Source organism: Taurulus bubalis (assembly GCF_910589615.1).
Source record: "Taurulus bubalis genome assembly, chromosome: 10".
Lineage (NCBI taxonomy): Eukaryota > Metazoa > Chordata > Actinopteri > Perciformes > Cottidae > Taurulus > Taurulus bubalis.
Window position 1 is genome coordinate 4,661,153 of NC_136598.1, and position 19,266 is coordinate 4,680,418.

Consider the following 19,266-nt stretch of genomic DNA (forward strand, 5'->3'; position numbering starts at 1 on the left):
ACACAAATACTCAGACGAAAAAACGGAAAAAGCAACGATATTTCTTGACAATATTATACTATTTAAGGATATTGTCAGATTCAAAGCCTAATATTTATATGTGTTCAAGCAGTTTCCTGGTTCCAGTAGAAGGAAGTCCCGACCGGAGGGATAGTTTTACATTTCATGAAATACTTTTCGTTTGGCTCAACGATTCATGTTAGTATCTCTGATTTTAATGAGTGTTATTAAATACGTTATATTTATTGAACAGATTGCATTTGCAATCATCATTCGAAATATCCGTTTCACGGAAGCGATACTTATAACTCTCGCGAGAGAATTCCTTTCAAGCGTTTCATGACCCAGGTAACATGGCTACCAGAGATTAGCCTTGATAGCGTTAGCAAGGATTTATTGATTAGTGATGGATAGGCGTGCTCTGTACAGTATTGACTATCCATGCATCTTTTTCTGGAGTGCATGACACGCATACATATCTGGCGGTTCCACAATAAAGCCAGCAACGACAGAGGGACGTCTGTTTTAACCAGAAAACCAAGTTAACGTTAGCAGTCACGTAGCAGGAAAGGCTCGGGGACATCTTCACGTTAGCAACAGGTACCGTAGCAACTGCAGACGCTTGTTTCGTTCATCGCAACAGTTACCGCAGCATGCCAACAGCTGAGTTGCCTGGTCTACAGGGTACCGTTCAACGTTTTGATTTTGTCTTTTGTATGGTTTCTTTCTGCGTGTTAGTTTGCCATGTGTGTACTATTATGACCTTTAATGTGAGGCGCTATCACTGACTGATGTTTTGTTTAGGGATCAACGGAGCAAACGTACACCATGAGATTGAAAACATCGCTGCTACAGGAACCCAAACATATCCTTTTCATGAAGCTGGTATGCTATCGAGCCTCATAGTTGTGTTTCTGTACAGCTGAAATATATGTTGTGTAACACTACGGGGAAAACGTTGTAACCATTCATAATGTGAGCACCACTAGAAGTAACGTTAGCACTATAGCGTTAATTATAGTAATTGGTGCCTCCTATTGCTTGGTTCGACCTCGCACTTTAGTTGTACCAAATCTAGAATATATTAATTATTTGACCCTATTTATAGCAGATGATCAATTTTAAAACATACCCAAATAACCTTCCTAGATCACTTTCCTTAACAGCAGATCACATAAGGAACTTGTGAGCTGTGTTGGCTGGACCACAGCAGATGAGCTGTACTCATGCAGTGAGGACCACCAGATCCTCAAGTGGAACCTGCTGACCAGTGAGACCAGTCTGGTTGTCAAATTATCAGAGGACATTTACCCCATTGACCTACATTGGTTCCCCAAGACCCTTGGTGGCAAGAAACAGAACCAGACTGAGATTTTTGTCCTTACCAGCACTGATGGCAAGTCTCTTTATTCTCTAAAATATGTCTAGTGAGACTCAGCTTTATTTATTATCAATAAATCAGTGTTGTATCACAAGTTGTTGTTCATTCAGTGAACAGCAAAATGATATTATCGGTGATTGTTTTCAGACACACCTGTACAGGGGAATAAAATTAGTTTGAAAACCAAGTGTTGAGAAATGGCAATCGTTAAATGCTTACTGAACTAACTAAACATAATACCTGGTATACTATTTTCAGCATAGCTTCAGGTCTTTTTTTAGTTGATCATTCAAAACATTTTCCAACAACCCAGGCATTTTTAAATGTAGTGAAAGGAAATCATCTTAACCAGTTTAATACTTCAAATAAGCATATTCATTTTCACTTCAGGAAGAGGATTGCAATATGGCAGTGAAGAGTGAGTCTGTCTCTGCTCTAGGTTTTAATTAGACCTTCAATGTGAAATCATTAAAGGTGGCATTTTGTTTTCCATCTGTGTATTTGTAAATCCAAACTTGGCAACAAAGCTTGTTTGAGGTGCACCCACATGGCCTCTTATGCCTCTTTTTCAGCCTATATTAGATATAAACGCACATAATATGGATGTACTGTTATGGCAGGCAATGTGTGGTCACAACACTAATGGCAGTGTAGGGTTGCATAAACACAGCCGCAAACTGAAGCAGCAATTTTGTCTGGCAGGCTAGAGAATGAAAACTCTGTTATGATTCACTTTTGCAACTTTCTTTTGCCTTGTTAAATATCAGTATTTCTATTGTTTATAGAAATACATTTTTAAAGCTGGATTATGTACAGGATATTGAAATTAGTTTTGAGAGATCTGCATGACATAGTTAAAAACAGCCTGTGTTTTATTGGGTGGGAGGAGTCTATTAACATGGCTTTCCCTTGACAAGTTCCTATTACTATTACTTTTTTTGTGTATTGCACATACAGTTCAAATACTTTTCTGTGTGATGAATATGATTTTGTCTAGTATTTTAAGGGGTTATTTCCTGTCCCTTCTTTCATAACTAAATATAATATCAAATGAATTACTATACTTCATTATTTTGGAATGCCTAATATTTTCCCATGACTAAGCAAGTAGCGTAGTTTGATGCATCATTTGCTATTCTGCCAGAAATGATATTGTGTGAAATGGAGCCAGGGTTGTCCCTAAGCGTCCCAAATTAAGCATGAAGGATATAGCTGGGCTTTCTGTTTGGAACAACAGTGTTTCAGTCTCATTCACTTTCACCCTGTGGAACTACAATGTGGTGGCATAATAGATTTCACACATATGTATCATCAGGAATTCCTCAACAAACCATACAGACTATGAAAAGAAGTAAAAAAGCAAAAGGTTGTATGTTGTCATTATAAGTTATCATAAAAAAACATCTGTTGGATAACAAGCAAACAAACAAATCAGCGCACAAAAGCTTTAAACAAACAATGTTTGGCATAGATAAGGACTGTTGATGTGAGCGCATATGTAAATAAAAATAGAACATACATTTTACATCTAAATTCAAAATATTGTAGTTTTTTCATTTGAAAAAGTGCTCCATTGCAGCTGTACATGCTTGTTACTACCTGCTGGACCAGTAACATCCACATTTGTTGGGATGTCCACATTTAGAAATGGGAGAGAGCAGCAGCATGCTGATTTGCAGAATCAACATGCAGAATTTTGTAATACACACTGCCACAAAGTATATGTTAGGCTGGCGTCCTCAATACCTGTGTCCATGCCTGATCACCCTTTGTGTCTAGGAAATACACAATTGCCATAATTCAACCAACGGAAACTCTTAAGTTTGACTCATCCACTTTATGCTATACGTTTGTAATTTAGCTTACAGGAGAACATGTAGCATTGTTGCTAATTGTGTGTTGCTAATCTTTACTTTTATGTTATTTTTTAAGCTCAGTTGATATTTTGTCCTCATTGATGTTCTGAATCGGCAAAAAGATGTTCTGCTCATTTGCCTCAGTCAGCAACCTGAATCAGTCAGACTTATGAAAACATGATCTCTGTAGTGTAGACGAATCCCACATGGTAGCGTAGAATTACAGCAGACAGTAATGTTCCTCAATTATAGACTGTAAACAGCCAGATCGGCCCGAGAGTGTGGAGTTGCCATACAGTAAGCATCTTCTTGTCTCTTTACAGGGAAGTTCCACCTGACCACCAAGATTGGGCGTGTTGAGAAGAGTGTAGAGGCGCACAAGGGAGCTGTTTTGGCTGGAAGATGGAACTATGATGGAACTGCTCTTATTACGGGTAAAATGTCAGGGACATACATATTTTCATTGGCATTTAAAAAAATACTCGAATTCCTTAAAAACACATCTTTATATCCATATCCATTCCATCTGTTTATCTAATTCCTTAGCTGGAGAGGATGGGCAGATCAAGATCTGGTCAAAAAGCGGGATGCTACGCTCAACACTAGCCAGCCAAGGTAAGGCTAAAGATCCTTACTTTATTTCACTGACTTTAAGCCACAAATGTATCTCGATCTTATTTGAAAGTGCTATTTATTATTATTCATGGTGAGTCAAACAGTTTTTTTTTTCACTCATCCAAAAACAAATCAACAGAGCAGAGCACATGAATTTGTTAATATGCATGCACCGTGTGCACTGTCACAATAATGGCTGCTTATGCCCGTTTGTGTGCAATACTTATAAGACTGACTAGTAGTAAATTGAAAGTTCTGCATTCATTCCCAAGATTAATAACACTCTGCAGTGTTTCACAGGTATTAATAGGCTCCAGTTCCCATCGGCAGTAATCAAAGCAGTAACCGTGTGGACGTGTGAAGTTTCGCTCTTTTCCCGGTGCAATGCTTTGTGACGTGCGTTGACGTGAACATATGATTATTGGAGTCAACAGGGATTTGGACATTAACCATAGTTTATTGATGTATTTGCACAAGGTGCTTAGTTGAAATGAACACTGAATTCACATAGTTAGAATTGAAAAGAAACAGCCGTTATATGCGCTCCTCAACCAGACTCCATTGACAGAAATACTAATTTTTCCTTGCTGATCATTGTAAAACACGCTTCATTCAAGTTTGCTTTGAGAGTTTGAAAGAGAAACTGAATAATAAGTCACAGATATAATTTTTTATATTAACCACTAAAACACTTTCACCTTTTTCACGAATTCATGAGGCCGAAAGTGAAAAAAACAAACAGAAATACATACTCAAATATTGGCAATGAGAAAGGATCTATCGCCTATTTTGAGCTGGTTTGCCTTGTTTAGAAATTTAGCATGAATGTGCTAATTTTGGTGGGTGAAAGGTATAAAACAGCCATTCTGAGTTTGAGTCCAGTACAGTTTAAACCAGATTGCATCCAAAACAGCTGCCAGACAGCAGCAGAAGCAATGTAAAGAAAGCCTCTGATCAACCAGCTGTAGGCATTTAGTAAACACAACATAACATACCGACACCAATTACACTCTCTCTCTCACACACACACACACACACACACACACTACTTATTGCTTTTGAACCTTCTGGCTTAAAGAATGCCTCTTGTGACAGAGAAAAAAAGAGCAAGAAGCACAGACCCAATGGAGAGGACCAGGCACACATAACTGCAGTTTCATTCACGTGTATCAGGGGAGCCTTCTGCTTCTTCCAGTGCTGTGACACACAAGTTCACCTCCTCATCTGGCTCCTGTTTGACACCAGACTCAGAATAACCACCCCTGTGAGCATTTCAAGTGCACTCTTACACATGGTCCCAGATGGCAAACAAATAGCCACATATTACATGTTGTTTATTTAATTCTTCAGACTTTTCTACAGTCTTCATATGTATTGATATTATTCCTTCATTTTGAAAGTCTATGTGTGGTCATTGTATTGATGAATGCACCATAACGTTTCAAAGCTTTTTAAAGGAGTTTTAATAAAAGCAAAATAAAAGACACATCCAAAAAAAAATGATACATTTTCTATCCAGTATTCCCATTACAGATGGGTTACTTATTAATTGATTCATCATGCTGTTTATGACTTATTTAATGTTTCTTCTCAGTTGTGGGATCGAAAAAAAAAAAGATGGTGGGAGTGGATGAAAGTTGGCTTCTCGGGAAATGGATGGCACACTCCTGCTGAATGACGGGTGCTATGGAAAGCCTGGCAGGAGAACAGCAATTCAGCCCCAGTAGTTAGGAACATTTTTCCTTAACTGGTTGTTCAGAGAATTAGCTCCTGGGTGTTGCGCTGCTCAAAAGGCCTTATCAAACTCCTTGATATAGTAGCATTGCTAAAGATGCACATCATCATCCACATTGCACTCGGATCACTGCAGGTGTTGCTTCTCTTGAGCCTACAGCTCCACACACACACATACACACACACACACACACACACACACACACACACACACACACGCTACCGGAGTAGGCTGTTCATTTTGGGTACAATGACCCATTTTAAGAGAGCGAGAGGTTGGAAGCGCGTGAGCGAGAGGGAGGAGAGAGGAACTTGCCTCAGTCCCTTTCATCGCCTTTGTCAGGTTTAGGTCATGTGACCAGTTGGCATTTGTGAGAAACCACATGCACCTGGAGTGGGGTTAAATGGCAGGTCCTCACACACACATTTTCCTCACACACGTGTACGTACGCACACACACACACATGTGTGCTCATATTGTAGAGGTTATGTTAGGTTTTCTCAGCTGCTGTGTTTGAAAGCTAAGTGTTGTTCCGTAGGCTGAGTGAGGCGAGATCTCTGAGGAATTTGATACCTTCTAAGAAGAGGAATTAACACTGTTGTATCCTAGAGCTAGTTTTCATACCAACTCCTGATTTGTCAAAGGAGCGGGGGGGATTCATACACAAACATTTTTAATATGAATTAATTCATAAAATATAATAATAATCTTTTAAATATTACACCAAGTAAGAATCAAAGTCATTGTGTGTGAATCCCAATCCATTGCTTTTGGCTTTGGATTAGTGCAAGATCTCATTTTCTGTTTACCTCTGTTTCTGCATCTTCCAGGGTCTCCTGTGTATTCTGTGGCCTGGAGTCCAGACTCAGACAGAATCCTCTACACATCAGGAAGACAACTAGTCATCAAGCCTTTGCAACCCAGTGCCAAAATCATACAGGTACACTAACTTCATGTTCTCTTAGAGCTACAAATCTAGGACTCAAGTCAATAGACAATTATGATTTAATATGCCATAGTTTTTAAATATGACCTTGTAAACTACTTTTGACTCAAATGTTGTAGTCCTATAAATAAAATCAGTCAAAAACGGTGATAAGATGAATCACATGGGGCACACAATCAGATTATTTTCTAAATAAATATAATAAATAGGTAAATGAACATCCCAAATGGATCAGTGAATTAACAACAATACACACTCCACAAAACAATTAACTCAAAAAAACATTATTGTGTAATAATTTAAGGAAAATCATATGATAATTCTATGGATACATCCAACCCTATAATAATGTATCATAGTAACCCTACAGTTTTGACCCTGTGAGAGTTTGTGGGCTCTGTAGTTGCATTCATTTTTTCCACCTACAATCACTGATTTTCATGCTAAAAAAAAAGCTCAATAAAAGGAATACAAATATAATAGATCTATATTTCTTAGAGTGCGTACTGCATTAAGGGAGGGAGCAGTGCTGAGGACCTTGCGCACCAGTGTTCGTGGATACATTTGTTTATTCTTCTTCTTCAAACTGAATACCACCTGGGACCTGAGATAAACAGGGGAGCATTGAATGTACGCCTTCTCTACCGTTTCCTCTTCCTCAGCTATTACCACACAATGATGCGTGTTGAACTTGTGCAGACTTAATCTGAATGGATTGATGTGCGTCAGTGAACCAGGGTAAAACATGGGTTTGAAATGGCCTGATTTGGGTATCTGACTTAAAAGGGGTATAAAAAACAGGGTACAAAAAAATAGAGTGTAGGCATGTAGAGAGAACAGGAACAAGATAGAAACACGGTAAGATAAGGCTAGTGGCAGGCTTTCCGCTCTTTGCTACACTGACTGTGACACATGATGGAGATAGTAATTATGTGCATGAACTACAAGGAATGCCATTCTGGAGCCGTATCCTGCTAATCTTTATGTTTTTCTCTTCTCTTTTTTGGACTAAATTAAAGTCTAGATTAATTTCTTCAACAAAAGGGATAAGTTATCTATGGATAGCATCTTTGTGTTGTGTGGATGTATAATTCTCTCTCTCTCTCTCTCTAGTGGAAGGCTCATGATGGGATTGTTCTAAAGGTGGACTGGAATTCAGTTAATGACGTCATACTGTCAGGTGGAGAAGACTGTAAATATAAGGTGAGCTGTCTTCGAGTATATTTTCAGATGTCTTGTGGCCGTGATTGTTTTTTATAATTCAAATCAATGTCCTCCCTCGTCAGGTATGGGACAGCTTTGGGCGTCTGCTCTACTCTTCATCGTCTCATGACTACCCGATCACCTCTTTGTCCTGGGCTCCAGATGGAGAGGTGTTTGCCGTGGGCTCCTTCAACACCCTGCGGCTCTGTGACAAGACTGGAGTAAGAAAAAGCCTTTTACACTTCTATTTTATTTATGTATATATATACACAAATAGAGACACATACACATATTGTAGAGGAGGAGGTTTCTGCTAAATGGAACTGTTGCAAGAAGGAAAAAACTACAGAGCAGGATGATAAACTGAAATATGTTGCCGAAATTTAGGACTGTGACATAAAGTTTACTTGGCGATAAATCTATTGTCCTTTCACTGCTGGTACAAGTAAGTGGTGCAGGATGATTTATTTGTGTAGGCAAACTCTGTAGGTCACCATTGCACTGGATTTCCGACTTTTGCAGAAAATAATCCGAGTGGCAAACTCAAGTTTTGTTCAGCAAGATAATCTTCACAAATCAACTCCACTGTTATGATTTTTGAAACCTAAATGCAATCAGCAGAAGTAAAAAGCAAACGTGAGGCTATAAACAAACTATACTAGTGCATGAGCACGAGTTTCCACAACGAGGCTGGGAAGGCTGACAAGTCGCCATGATGACCCTTTGTAGTCTCAGTTAGCAACTTGTTAGCAGCAGCCTTTTTTAGAACACTTAAAATCTTCCAAATTCATGAGAGGGGTATTAACTGATGTATTTTAAATCTTAGAACAAATCATTAAAATAGCTTCTGTTCACCACAAACTATATTTCAGGACTCTAACCAAAAACATATTGACTTTGAAATGAGCAAACTTGAAGTACAAAATGCTAACTCCTTTCTGGGTTTTTTGAGTCATTCCTGCTGCACTCTTGTGCTCTTGCATTAACAATGCAATTAGTCGTCCTCGGTCTAATACCCCTTTCACACATGAACGAGCAGTCAAAATGGTGATGCCAACCGTGTTTCATTGTGTGACAAAGTAATGGATGTTATCATTCTACCTCCTCTACCATCTTTATTTTCAGTTGATAAAATTATACATATGCAGGTTTAAGGGGCCAGTATATAGTCTGTCAGAACAACTTGGCTCCAGCGTCGGATAGGCGGGCTGTGTCCTATCCTTTCTGCAACTTTACGAAACCTAACTTTCCACATATTGCAAGCCTGTTTTGTGTATTTCATTTGTTTATTCTCATCTACAAACATGTCATTTATGCTTTGTAGTCAGTCCCGTCCCCTTTCCCTGAAACATATAGTACCTGTGGTACATGGTTAGCTTTTTTAGTGCAGTATGGTTTTATATTGTATTGCTCATTGTTACACGCTCCATGCTTTCTAACTGGAGTTGTAATGAGAGAGGAAATGATGAATGGTAATTGTTGTTTTATTATTGCTGAACATTTGGCTAGGAGCAATATTAATAGTCCCCTGCTCTGCCCTCACAGGATGTTTAGGGCTTCTTTGAGTTTACGTGGCGATGTCAGTGTCTTGCCGTTTCAGACCTGTTGTAATGAAAACAAACAGCCAGGGCTGAGTTTGTGTGTGCTGATCACCAGACAATTCATGGCCCATTTTGATTTAATTAGGATCCAATTTTTTTCTGGAGCACTAAAACCACTGGGCTGCAGATAGGTCTGAGTCAACACATGTCTTCTCCAGAGGGATACGGTGTGTGTTTTGGGCCGTTTACATTAATGTAATTTGTAGAGTATGAACATCCGAAGGGAGACATTACCTTAACCATTACATTTGGGGTTTCTGAACCAAACTGATTTCAGTAGCTTTGGGGGAAATTGCCAGACGAAAGCCGTGAACTGAGGAAATCAATGTAGCTAGCTTTCTTCTCTGTGTAAACAAAAATCGAAATATTGTGCGATTGAAACTACAACAGACAGAACTGAGCACAACTTGCTCCTTTATTTCTTGTGATGATCCGCTTCACCATCCATCCTCCCGTTACAGGTTTGTGGACGTGGTTGGTGTCGTCCATTGTTTCATCAGTGCTTTGCTGTGGTGTGTCTTGGTTAGGACAGTGTGATGATGACGATAATTATGATGATTATGGTTCTGCCCTTCTATAAGTGGAGGAAGTGCTTGCCTTCTCCTCCCTGAGCCCCTCAGAGACGGTGTGTACTGTAGCATGGCATGGGAGGCTTGCCTAAAAAGAAAGAATCCCTCCTTCAAAGGTCACTCCAGCTGAATTCTATGTGTGAATTCAGACATACACTCCTTTCACATATCACGTTCGAGAAAGTTTAATTTGCATACGTATGCACACTTGGTCACTGTACTATAATTACTATAATCTCATTGTGCATGTGAGTTTATACACAAACACAGAAGCCATTACCCAATTACAGGGTCTTTACCTGTGTTGTTGCTGTGGTTTGTTTGCAGTGCAGTAAGGGTTAAGCAGTGCAAGAGCCTTTTCAGTTACTAGCGTGACTAATGGGAAGGAGTTTCATTCTGTATCTGCTACAATGAAACCTTGCACTTTAACGTATTGCTGCTGGCTCAGCAGGATCAGTCCTGTGCATTTAACCCTTTCACCTCCTGTCCAGCTCTGTTCTGCTCTCCCCCTAAACTCTCCGCTCTCTCCTACTCTTTCCCTTTTTCCCCTCCACATTTTCTCCCTCCGCGCACCACAGGACAGATGTAGTTTGTTACCCCCCTCATTATCACTGTGGAGGGAGGGGTGGCACGCACGCACACGCACACACACACACACACGCACGCACACACACACACCATTTACATCAAGGCAAAAGTACTGGGAAAGGAATTAAACTTGTTGTTCCAGCAAACCACACATGGACTAAACACAACGTTTGTTCTGTTTTGTCTCCCCATAGAGCATCAACATTTAGTTATTTTTGAATACATTGTTGAATTATTAAGACATGTTTAATTATTTTTGTTGCCATTTTAGAGTTTGTAGTCTTGTGTGTGGACTATGTTTTTTCTTCACAGAAGCTTTAACAGGACACAAAGAGGTTCACTGTCCCTTTTACAAGATTTGGGAGAGACAATAAGTCAGTGTCTGTCTGTGTGCCTGCTATAGTATATGCATGTGCCCACATGCCTGCCTGTGTGTGTGTGTGTGTGTGTGTGTGTGCGTGTGTGTGCAACCATTACCGTGCAAATGTGCCTGCGAGACAGCAGTCTATTTACGAGGCGCTGCAGCTGGTGTCTAGCGTCTGGACCCTGTCACGATCCCTGACACTGTCACTGGCTAACAAGTAGGACTCATTGTGCCAGGCGAGCACCCTCTCGCTTCTTTCACTCCGCCTCTCCAGTCATCCCCCCCCTCTTCACTGTGCTTTTTTTTTTCACTCCAATGTACACCCATGCTCACATACATTAATGTACATTAGCTGCTTGGTTTTTCACATATTTCTTCCTTTTGAAAAATGTTCATGGGTTAGATTAGAAATCACGGAATTTATGTAATATGTATTATACTCTGCCGATTTTCTTTGGTCAGTGTTTCAGAACCTCTAATGACAAATTAAGTAAACATTTTACTTATCTTACAGGACAGATACACAGGACATTGTTCCAAGAACTGATCAAAGTTCAGTGTTTTGCTGAAGGTCAAAAGCACTACAAAATCTTGTCATCAAGGCCAGATTTCATAATTATTTTTGGGTTAATGCTCATTCTGGACTTAGTGAGTCATCAAACTAGAAACCACCTGCATTAGAACATCGCAGGCCCCCGTAGCGCCTTGCCAGATGACATCACATTGCATTGTGGCAAAAGATTTGAGCCTGGTTCAACTTTTTTGCCGGACGCCTTTGGGTTTGCCAGACCGGCTAATTTCAATGAATGAACTGCCTGTATTTTTTACATGCAGGGCTAATATCAATCCGAACATGACATTAGACCCAGGCCTCATGTATCTTAACTGCTTTTACTGAGGTCTTACTGAATCATGACTGAGCGTAGTCCTGGTACGATCTAGGCTCCTGTCACACTCCTACCGATAAGCCACTGTGCATCTCCTCTATTCCACTCTTCTCTCCGCCCCTTGTTTTTCTACTCTCCCATTTGTAGGTTAGACTTAACCACAGGCAAAATAGTTCAGATCATCAGATGGTTTTAATGTTAGCCTCAGGCTGAGCCCAGTTCTTACCGACACTCTTGACATGTGTAACAACTAAAATGTCTCCTTCTAAGGGGTGCACATGCTTGCAGTTTTCCTTCCACAATGTATTAACAGCTGTCACCCTCACACGGTTTTGGGAGATGATTAGTCATAAATCATGTATCAAAGTTATAGCTCATAATGGCAGTGTTGTTTTCAAGAGTAGGGTTTGAAAAAGTGTGAAACCACTGGTATCTCCTTGTGGATACTGCCTGTTATTTCATGACAATCACCGATTTATTATCTCTTTTTGCTGTCAAAAAATGCTTCTTCCCTTATTGAGCTCCATCTGTTTTCCTTCCTCTTTGTCTATGAGACACAAGCGTGCTTTCCCTAAAGTGTAACGTATAATCCTTCTCTATCTTTCCTCCTTTGGCTGCACATGCCTGCCTCCTCCCTGTCTCAGTGTGTGTTGGACTACCTCATGCTTATCAGTGCTCCCCCTCTTGGCTCCCTCTCCCTCTGCCTTCCCCAAGGCCCTCTTTACCTCCTTTTTTTCTGGTTGAGTCCAGGGGGTCCCCTAAGGGTCTTTGTGAGCCTTGCTCAGCATTGCCACTGGGAATGGGACCATGTCCAGCTGGAATCACCATTGCTCCGCTCTCTTTCTGTTTCTTTCTCCCCCCCTTCCCTAACGTGCAGCCTCATTTACTATAGGATCTTTGTCTGCCATCCTTATAGCTGCCAACCATTATTTTCTCTCAGAGAGTCTATCACTCTTCACTATCCGTTAGTCTGTCAGTCTTCTTGTGGTTTTTTTTTTCAATTCTTTTCTTAGCTGTAGTGTCTTGTCCTCTATGACAAGCCACCTTTGCCCTAACTGCCAGACTTCAGGCGTCTTTGTCTTGTCAATGAGTTTCTGCTCACACTGTTTCCCCAACACTATCATTTGGAAGCATATACCTTGGCCTGTACTGGTAGATTGCTGCCGACCACTGGCCGGCCAACATCTGGAAATTGCTGGAAGAGAATAAAACGGCCCAGAGCTCTGGTCCTGATCGTGAACCACTGTTAGTAAAACCGTTGTAGATTTATTAGCCTGAAAGCCTTTATCTGTTTTGATCACATTAGAAGGAGACGTTTTGTATAGTGCTGTTCAGATGAAGGAAAATGTTGCTGCAAAAGAAGGGATTGGCAGCAGAAGTATGAGACAGACATGATCACATAGAGGATGGGGGGTGGAAACACAGGAGAGGGTATGATAAGTAAGTCAAAGTGAAATTATCGGCATGAGTCTGACAAAGATAGAGCATGTGCACAGGAGAGAAGATGGTGACTGGGTGTTTGAAAAAAGACGAGTAAGTAAGAGTGTGAGTGTGTCAGAACGAGAGAGAGAGAGAGAGAGAGAGAGGGAGCATTGTCAAACAAAGAGAGTCCTGAGTCAGCAGCAGAGCAGTTTTCTCCCCAGGCAACTGGGCAGGGCTACCCCTCTCCCTCCCTCCCTCCCTCCCTCCCTCCCTCCCTCCCTCTACTTCTCTCTCCCTCTTCCTCTCCACTTGCTTTACCCCTCCCTCCCTCCCTCCCCTTACAAATCTGTACTTTTGCATACTAGTATTTCTTGCTCTCTGCACTCTTCCTTTCACTCTGTCGCTCCATACACTGTGAACTGGTATAAAGAGACCACAAGTTCTGAAAAGGGCAATTGGGGATTATCTCACCCTTCAGAACTCTCTTCTCCACTGTTTTCTCTCTTGTTTTCATAAGAATCATTTTACTGATTTATTTTCACACATTTTGATGAGGTTTCCAGGCCTGTTGAAGCCTAGTATAGAGTGTGAACAGCATATGACTGTAAGGTGCAGTACTTACATGAATACTTAATCTATCATCCCAAGGAACATTAGTTTTCTTTGAAGAATGGGAGGATAATGGCTTCTCCTTTGTTTTTCAGGTCCTTTGTGCTTTGGTTTTCTGTTTTGCTGGACTTATTCTGGCACCCTCTGTGGAACAGTGTATACTAAGGTCCTTCTTGCAGATGATTGACCTCAGTGTGTGTGTGTATGTGTGTGCGAGAGAGAGAGCGCTGGTAAAAGGCACTTGTTGACATGGTAATACTTTTACACCTCTCTAGAGTTCGGCTAAAGGCTTGCCTTGTTGGAAACCAAAAAGGAGGGGAGCATGAAAAGGAGCTGAGAAAAGAGAGCAGTTGGAGGGGTGGGGGCGGGGTAGTGTGGAACTGTCCAATATATCCTGTAAAGTTGGCCTAGGCAGTGAGGCTTGGAGGATTGGTCTCCATAAAAGACGGCGGTTTCTCTTTCCTTCAAGCCTCTCTCTCTCCTCTCTCTCACTCTCTCTCTCACTCACTCACTCCACTCTTGTCCCTCTCCCTTTTTTTTTTCTTCACTTCTCCACCCCTCCCCACGGATAGAGTAAGAGTATGACAGTGAGACAGTGCCCTGCCAGCCCCTCTGGCAGAGTCATCATTCTTAGCAGCACTAAATCACTGCCTCCACTAGCTAGACAAACATGTCACACTCACAGAGAGAAAGAGGCAGAAAGAGAGGAAAGAGGGATGCAATAATATAAGGAGTGAGGATGCAAATACGGGGCTTCAGTGGTGCACACAAATGAGCGCAAGCAGAGCATGTGTGTGTAACTGGGGTATCACCTGAAGCTTTAAGGCCAACCCAGAGTTCATTAAGGGTTGTTATTGAGGAGTAGGGCTTGAGGCAATGGGCCAAAGTCCAGAAAAGGATGATTTGAAAGGGTTTAATTTTGGCTGCACCCTAGGGTTCCTCTCCCCTTCTGCTGGCTTCAACATGGATCAGAATGGTGTTACGCTTTGACAGTGACTAATTTATTGACTGGCTGACTCATTTCATACAATTTGTTATACACTTTTGCCTCGAAGGAGAAGTAATGGACTTGTCATCACATATGTGCACGTATGCACCTAGGCTACATCCACACGACTACGTTTCCATTTAAAAGCAGGGTTTTAATACGAAAATGATCTACATCCACACGGGTGTTTCAGCATCATTTCAGGAATAAATTATGTCTATACTAGCATGCCTAAAAACAAATATAAGATGACTATTCACTTTCACTGGGCATGCGGGTGCCGGTCTAAACCGGAAGTAGATTACTTAGTTACAGAAAAATGCAGAAAGCAACAGATTATTATGGTACTCTTTAATGATCGGGCTTGATACTTAAGATCTTCCTCTACATACTCAAACAAACTTATTACAATGCTGTAGGTCTTGCTCTTTCTCTCTCACAACTCGTATCGATACATTTGGTCAACACACGTTTTTGTTGTCTGTCACACTGGTAGCTTTGCGGGTTTTTAAGTTGTATGAGTCCAGTATTCATGGGACTATGAGATTTGAAGAAGACTAGCCAAAGTGTACAGATAAAATAAAAAAGTGGGAAACATAACCCATTGAGAACAGTTTAGAGGTGTGCCGTCAATGTTTTACAAAATACCTCTCTGTGTCTGTAGGGATCTCATAGAAAGTTATCTCGGCTCATTGACTACATTTTTAAAACCCTCCAACCTGTTTGTAGCCCACTAGATGAACTAACAGAGAGTAAAAGGCTTTATGCGCTGTGCTGTTTGTAGCATGCCAAAACACGTTCAAATACCCAAATTACCTCTATGTGTATGTGTGTTTGCATGCGCATGTGTGCATAGTTGGTGCTAATAGAATTCTGCTGTCCAGCTCACAGCTGTGTCCTGCTGATGAGTCCCGGGAGACCCCTGCATGTGTCTATGGTTACTATGTTGAGGCTCCAGCATGAAACCATGTGTAGATCATTACTCTCTCTCTCTCTCTCTCTCTCTTTCCCTCTCGCTCACTATCTTCTAGTTTGTCTTGACTCTTGCCCCACCCCACCCCCACTCACCTACCCCTCTCTCTCCGCCTCTCCATTTCTCCTTGTACTGCCAAAGCTCCGACCTGTGCCACTCTATACTCGTCCCCGGCCCAGCCTCTATCTCTTTAGACAACCCAAGTTTGTATTTCAATACAGATATTTGCAGAGCTCCTCTCACTGGCCTATATTTAGAAACAGGCGTACAAGAAAGCTATGGTTGTTCTATATTATTGCAGAGTCAGGGAATGAAGATGGTTTATATGCAGCAGGTAGAGAAAAAACTTGTGCTGGTAAATTCACTGGGTACTTTACCAGATGGGAATTTACATTGTGATCTCTTACAGGTCAGAACTATAAAAAGGAATATTCCTTTTACAGATTATTGCACTGTATATTATACATTGTTTTTACATACACACTTGCACATAAGCACACATTTGCAAAAGAGGACATGTTTGGGGGGCAAAGGCCTGCATAGTACACAGAGGTGTACTGTAAGATACAGGACTGCGTGAGGTTTTCGTTGAGGTCAAGTGTCTCGACAGTGGTCCTGAAAATAATCCTACAAACTAACCAAAAATACAGGGATTGGTGGAATTTTCAGTCATTTTTGCAATCACAACCTCTTAAGTTGCCTAAAGGTTTGCTTTTTGTTCATTTTTGTATAAACTTGTCTGAGGTAACACAGCAAAGGTTAAAGTCTGAGGTTAAAGTTACATCTCCCGTCCCAATACATTTCTTATGTATAGTTGCATTTAGAGCCGAGGCTGTTTTTGTTGAGGTAGTAATAAGTCAGTGCCTCCCAGATGATTTGTGAGTGTTGACTGTATGTGTCGCTGTGGGTGTGTGTATTAAGCTGTGTGATCATGAAAGCTATATATTATGTGTGGTTGTGGAACATTTGAAAGCAGCTCTTTTCATGAGTCTTCATTCGGTTTGATAGTATTTAATGTCAAGGTGTTCAGCTTTATCATAAAGCACAGCACATTTGATGCGCCCCATTTCCCTCCCAAAAACCATCTTGATAATTGACCTTAGCAATCTTCCTTAAAAATGTTTGTATGCATGTGTGTGTGCAAACATAATACACACATGATACTGCCTTGCTAGTATTGTTGTTTGATGCAGTATTTTTCTGCAGTACATGGTTGGCAATTGAGTAAAACTGTAACTCCACAAATAAATATACACGTTCATTTATCGGTAGTTTTGTTCACAGTCACAGCATCATCTCTCGACAAGGCGTTATGATTTGGATTGTATAGTCGGTTTTAGAAGCCAATTCTTAGCCAGAGCAGTTCCCACACATACAAGTCTGACAAGTTCTGGACATAGGCCCAGTTTGTCCTTATCCTAATAGTCAACCCCATCCCCCATGGAGGGGTCACTGCAAACTGACATTTACAAGGCCTCCTAATCTGCTGAGAGATTGATGAATCCTCGTTCAAAACCACCTCCTCTTTTCATCAAAACAAATGGCTTTGTTTTTAGTTTCACACATTTACAAACATTTCCATATTACATAGTTGGTTTGGAAATGGGAGAGTAGATCGAAGAGTCGATTTGTGTCATGATGTGTGATGTGCATTTTCATACATGCACATCACATCATCCTATGTCTGCTTATTGGCTAGATACGTGCCTGTATATGTCTAGTGTCCAATACACTCAGACATATGTGTTGTGTTTATTAGGCCGGGAGTTACACTGTACCTGCACTGCCAGGTCCTGTCCTGCACACAGGCAAACTGAAGCCAGCTGGCTTGCGGAGAGTCTGCCATCTGTTCTTATTTATGTAAGACTGTTAACCCTGGACTAGGTTTGCTCCCATTAGCTCCACTAGCCCACTAGTACAGTGATAAACTAAAGGAGAAGCTCGCCCTCCTTTCACCAATTTACAAACTACGAAGTGTACACACTGGTATAGGCTTGACCAATATTAGAGCCTGTGGTTGTCAATATCTGTGTTCTGAGATAAAGAAGTCCCACTTTGAGCATGTTATGTTACAAAACACTGTGACTTAACATTGGCAGATATAGCAGTCACATATATACCATTGGTAACAAAGGGTTATTCAGCGTACAGGCTGAGGACTCACTTTTGACCATTCATACCACACTGTTGGTCACAGGCAAATGCTGGATCACTGTCATGTTTCCATGTCCTTCAAGGTGAAAGACATAATGTTGTTTTTACATTGGTGATTCAAATAACAGACAGTAGAATATACTATTACCTTTTTGTCTATTCTGCAATTTCCTGTAACATCATGTAACTTTATGTTATGACTTTTACTTGACAATCATGTTAAAGCATTGGTGCAATTGAGAGGTGTTGGATTTGATAGTGCATTAAATATTGACAGTGATCTGTAACACTATAATTTCTCCCAAGAATAGTAGTAGAATGGACATTCCCATTCAAATCAATGTAACGGGATGGTGGCCATTTTTATTTGTATCGTTGCCACTGTGACCATTGTTGTGGACTAACTTCCGTATAAATTAACCGACTTACTCCAAGTCAGGTTAGTCAAGGTGAGGTTTTGCAGTGACGATTAAAACGAGCAATGGAGTATTAATGTTAGGAGGCATAAAGAGCTAGAGTAAAATGGAAAACTAAAACGTAATGCTTCATATACACACATTCTTGTCACAGTAGGAAAGCACATTGCTCTCGCCACATGAGTGCAAAATTAGTTTGGCTCGTTTTCGGCGGCTGTAGATCATGAGTGGTCGTCCTGCAACCAGAAGGCAGCCGTTTCAATCCCCAGTCTCCCCATAGTTTGCATGTCGAAGTGTCCTTGAGCAAGACACTGAACCCCCTGTTGCTTCCCGGGCGCTTCACTAGGGGCAGCCCACTGCTCCTTAAAATACTAAGGATGGGTCAAATGCAGAGAATAAATTTCCCCACTGTCGAACTAATAAAGGATTATTTCTATTCCTTTCTGTAACCAGTAGCATTAAGAGTGCAGTTTGTAGGAGTTGCCGTCATCTAGCGGTAACGTCACAGATTGCAACTGGTTGAAAAATCTCCCGTGGACCCAGTGTTTAAGGGCAAACATGCATGGTCCTATCTAGAGCCAATTGTTGTCAGAGTAGTGTAGGTGATTTGGAGAATAGCACAGTGTGTGTGTGTGTGTGTGTGTGTGTGTGTGTGTGTGTGTGTGTGTGTGTGTGTGTGTGTGGTGGAAATGAAGTGGCGAAGCGAGAGTGGTGGCGAATGTGTGTGAACAAAGAAATTGGCAGCGGTGCAAAAGAGTTAGTTTAGCTGTGAGGATTTCAACTGAATGTGCATTTCAAATTGGAGTTTGTGCAGAAATAAATGCCCATATTTAGTTTTTGGCCATGGAGAATAAAACGATGATCGCTTAATCCAGCATGTCTGATGCTGCACAAGTTACCGAAAATGAGCCGAACAGCGGGCCGCTGGCCGCTGGGTCCAATTGTCCCTCGGTCTCAAT

The 19,266-nt window shown here is 41.1% G+C and overlaps 1 protein-coding gene across 1 annotated transcript in view; it reads left to right on the top strand.

Moving 5' to 3' along the window:
- Positions 1–828: 828 nt before the first annotated feature.
- Positions 829–19,266, top strand: part of ift80 (intraflagellar transport 80 homolog (Chlamydomonas)) — a gene marked incomplete at its 5' end in the record, with an annotated part of 33,028 nt that continues 14,590 nt past the window's right edge. Inside the window, 7 exons of the mRNA XM_079224699.1 lie at positions 829–885; positions 1,180–1,396; positions 3,561–3,671; positions 3,784–3,852; positions 6,418–6,527; positions 7,647–7,736; positions 7,820–7,957. Coding sequence (XP_079080825.1) covers positions 829–885; positions 1,180–1,396; positions 3,561–3,671; positions 3,784–3,852; positions 6,418–6,527; positions 7,647–7,736; positions 7,820–7,957 — 792 coding nt within the window. The remainder of the gene's footprint in view (positions 886–1,179; positions 1,397–3,560; positions 3,672–3,783; positions 3,853–6,417; positions 6,528–7,646; positions 7,737–7,819; positions 7,958–19,266) is intronic.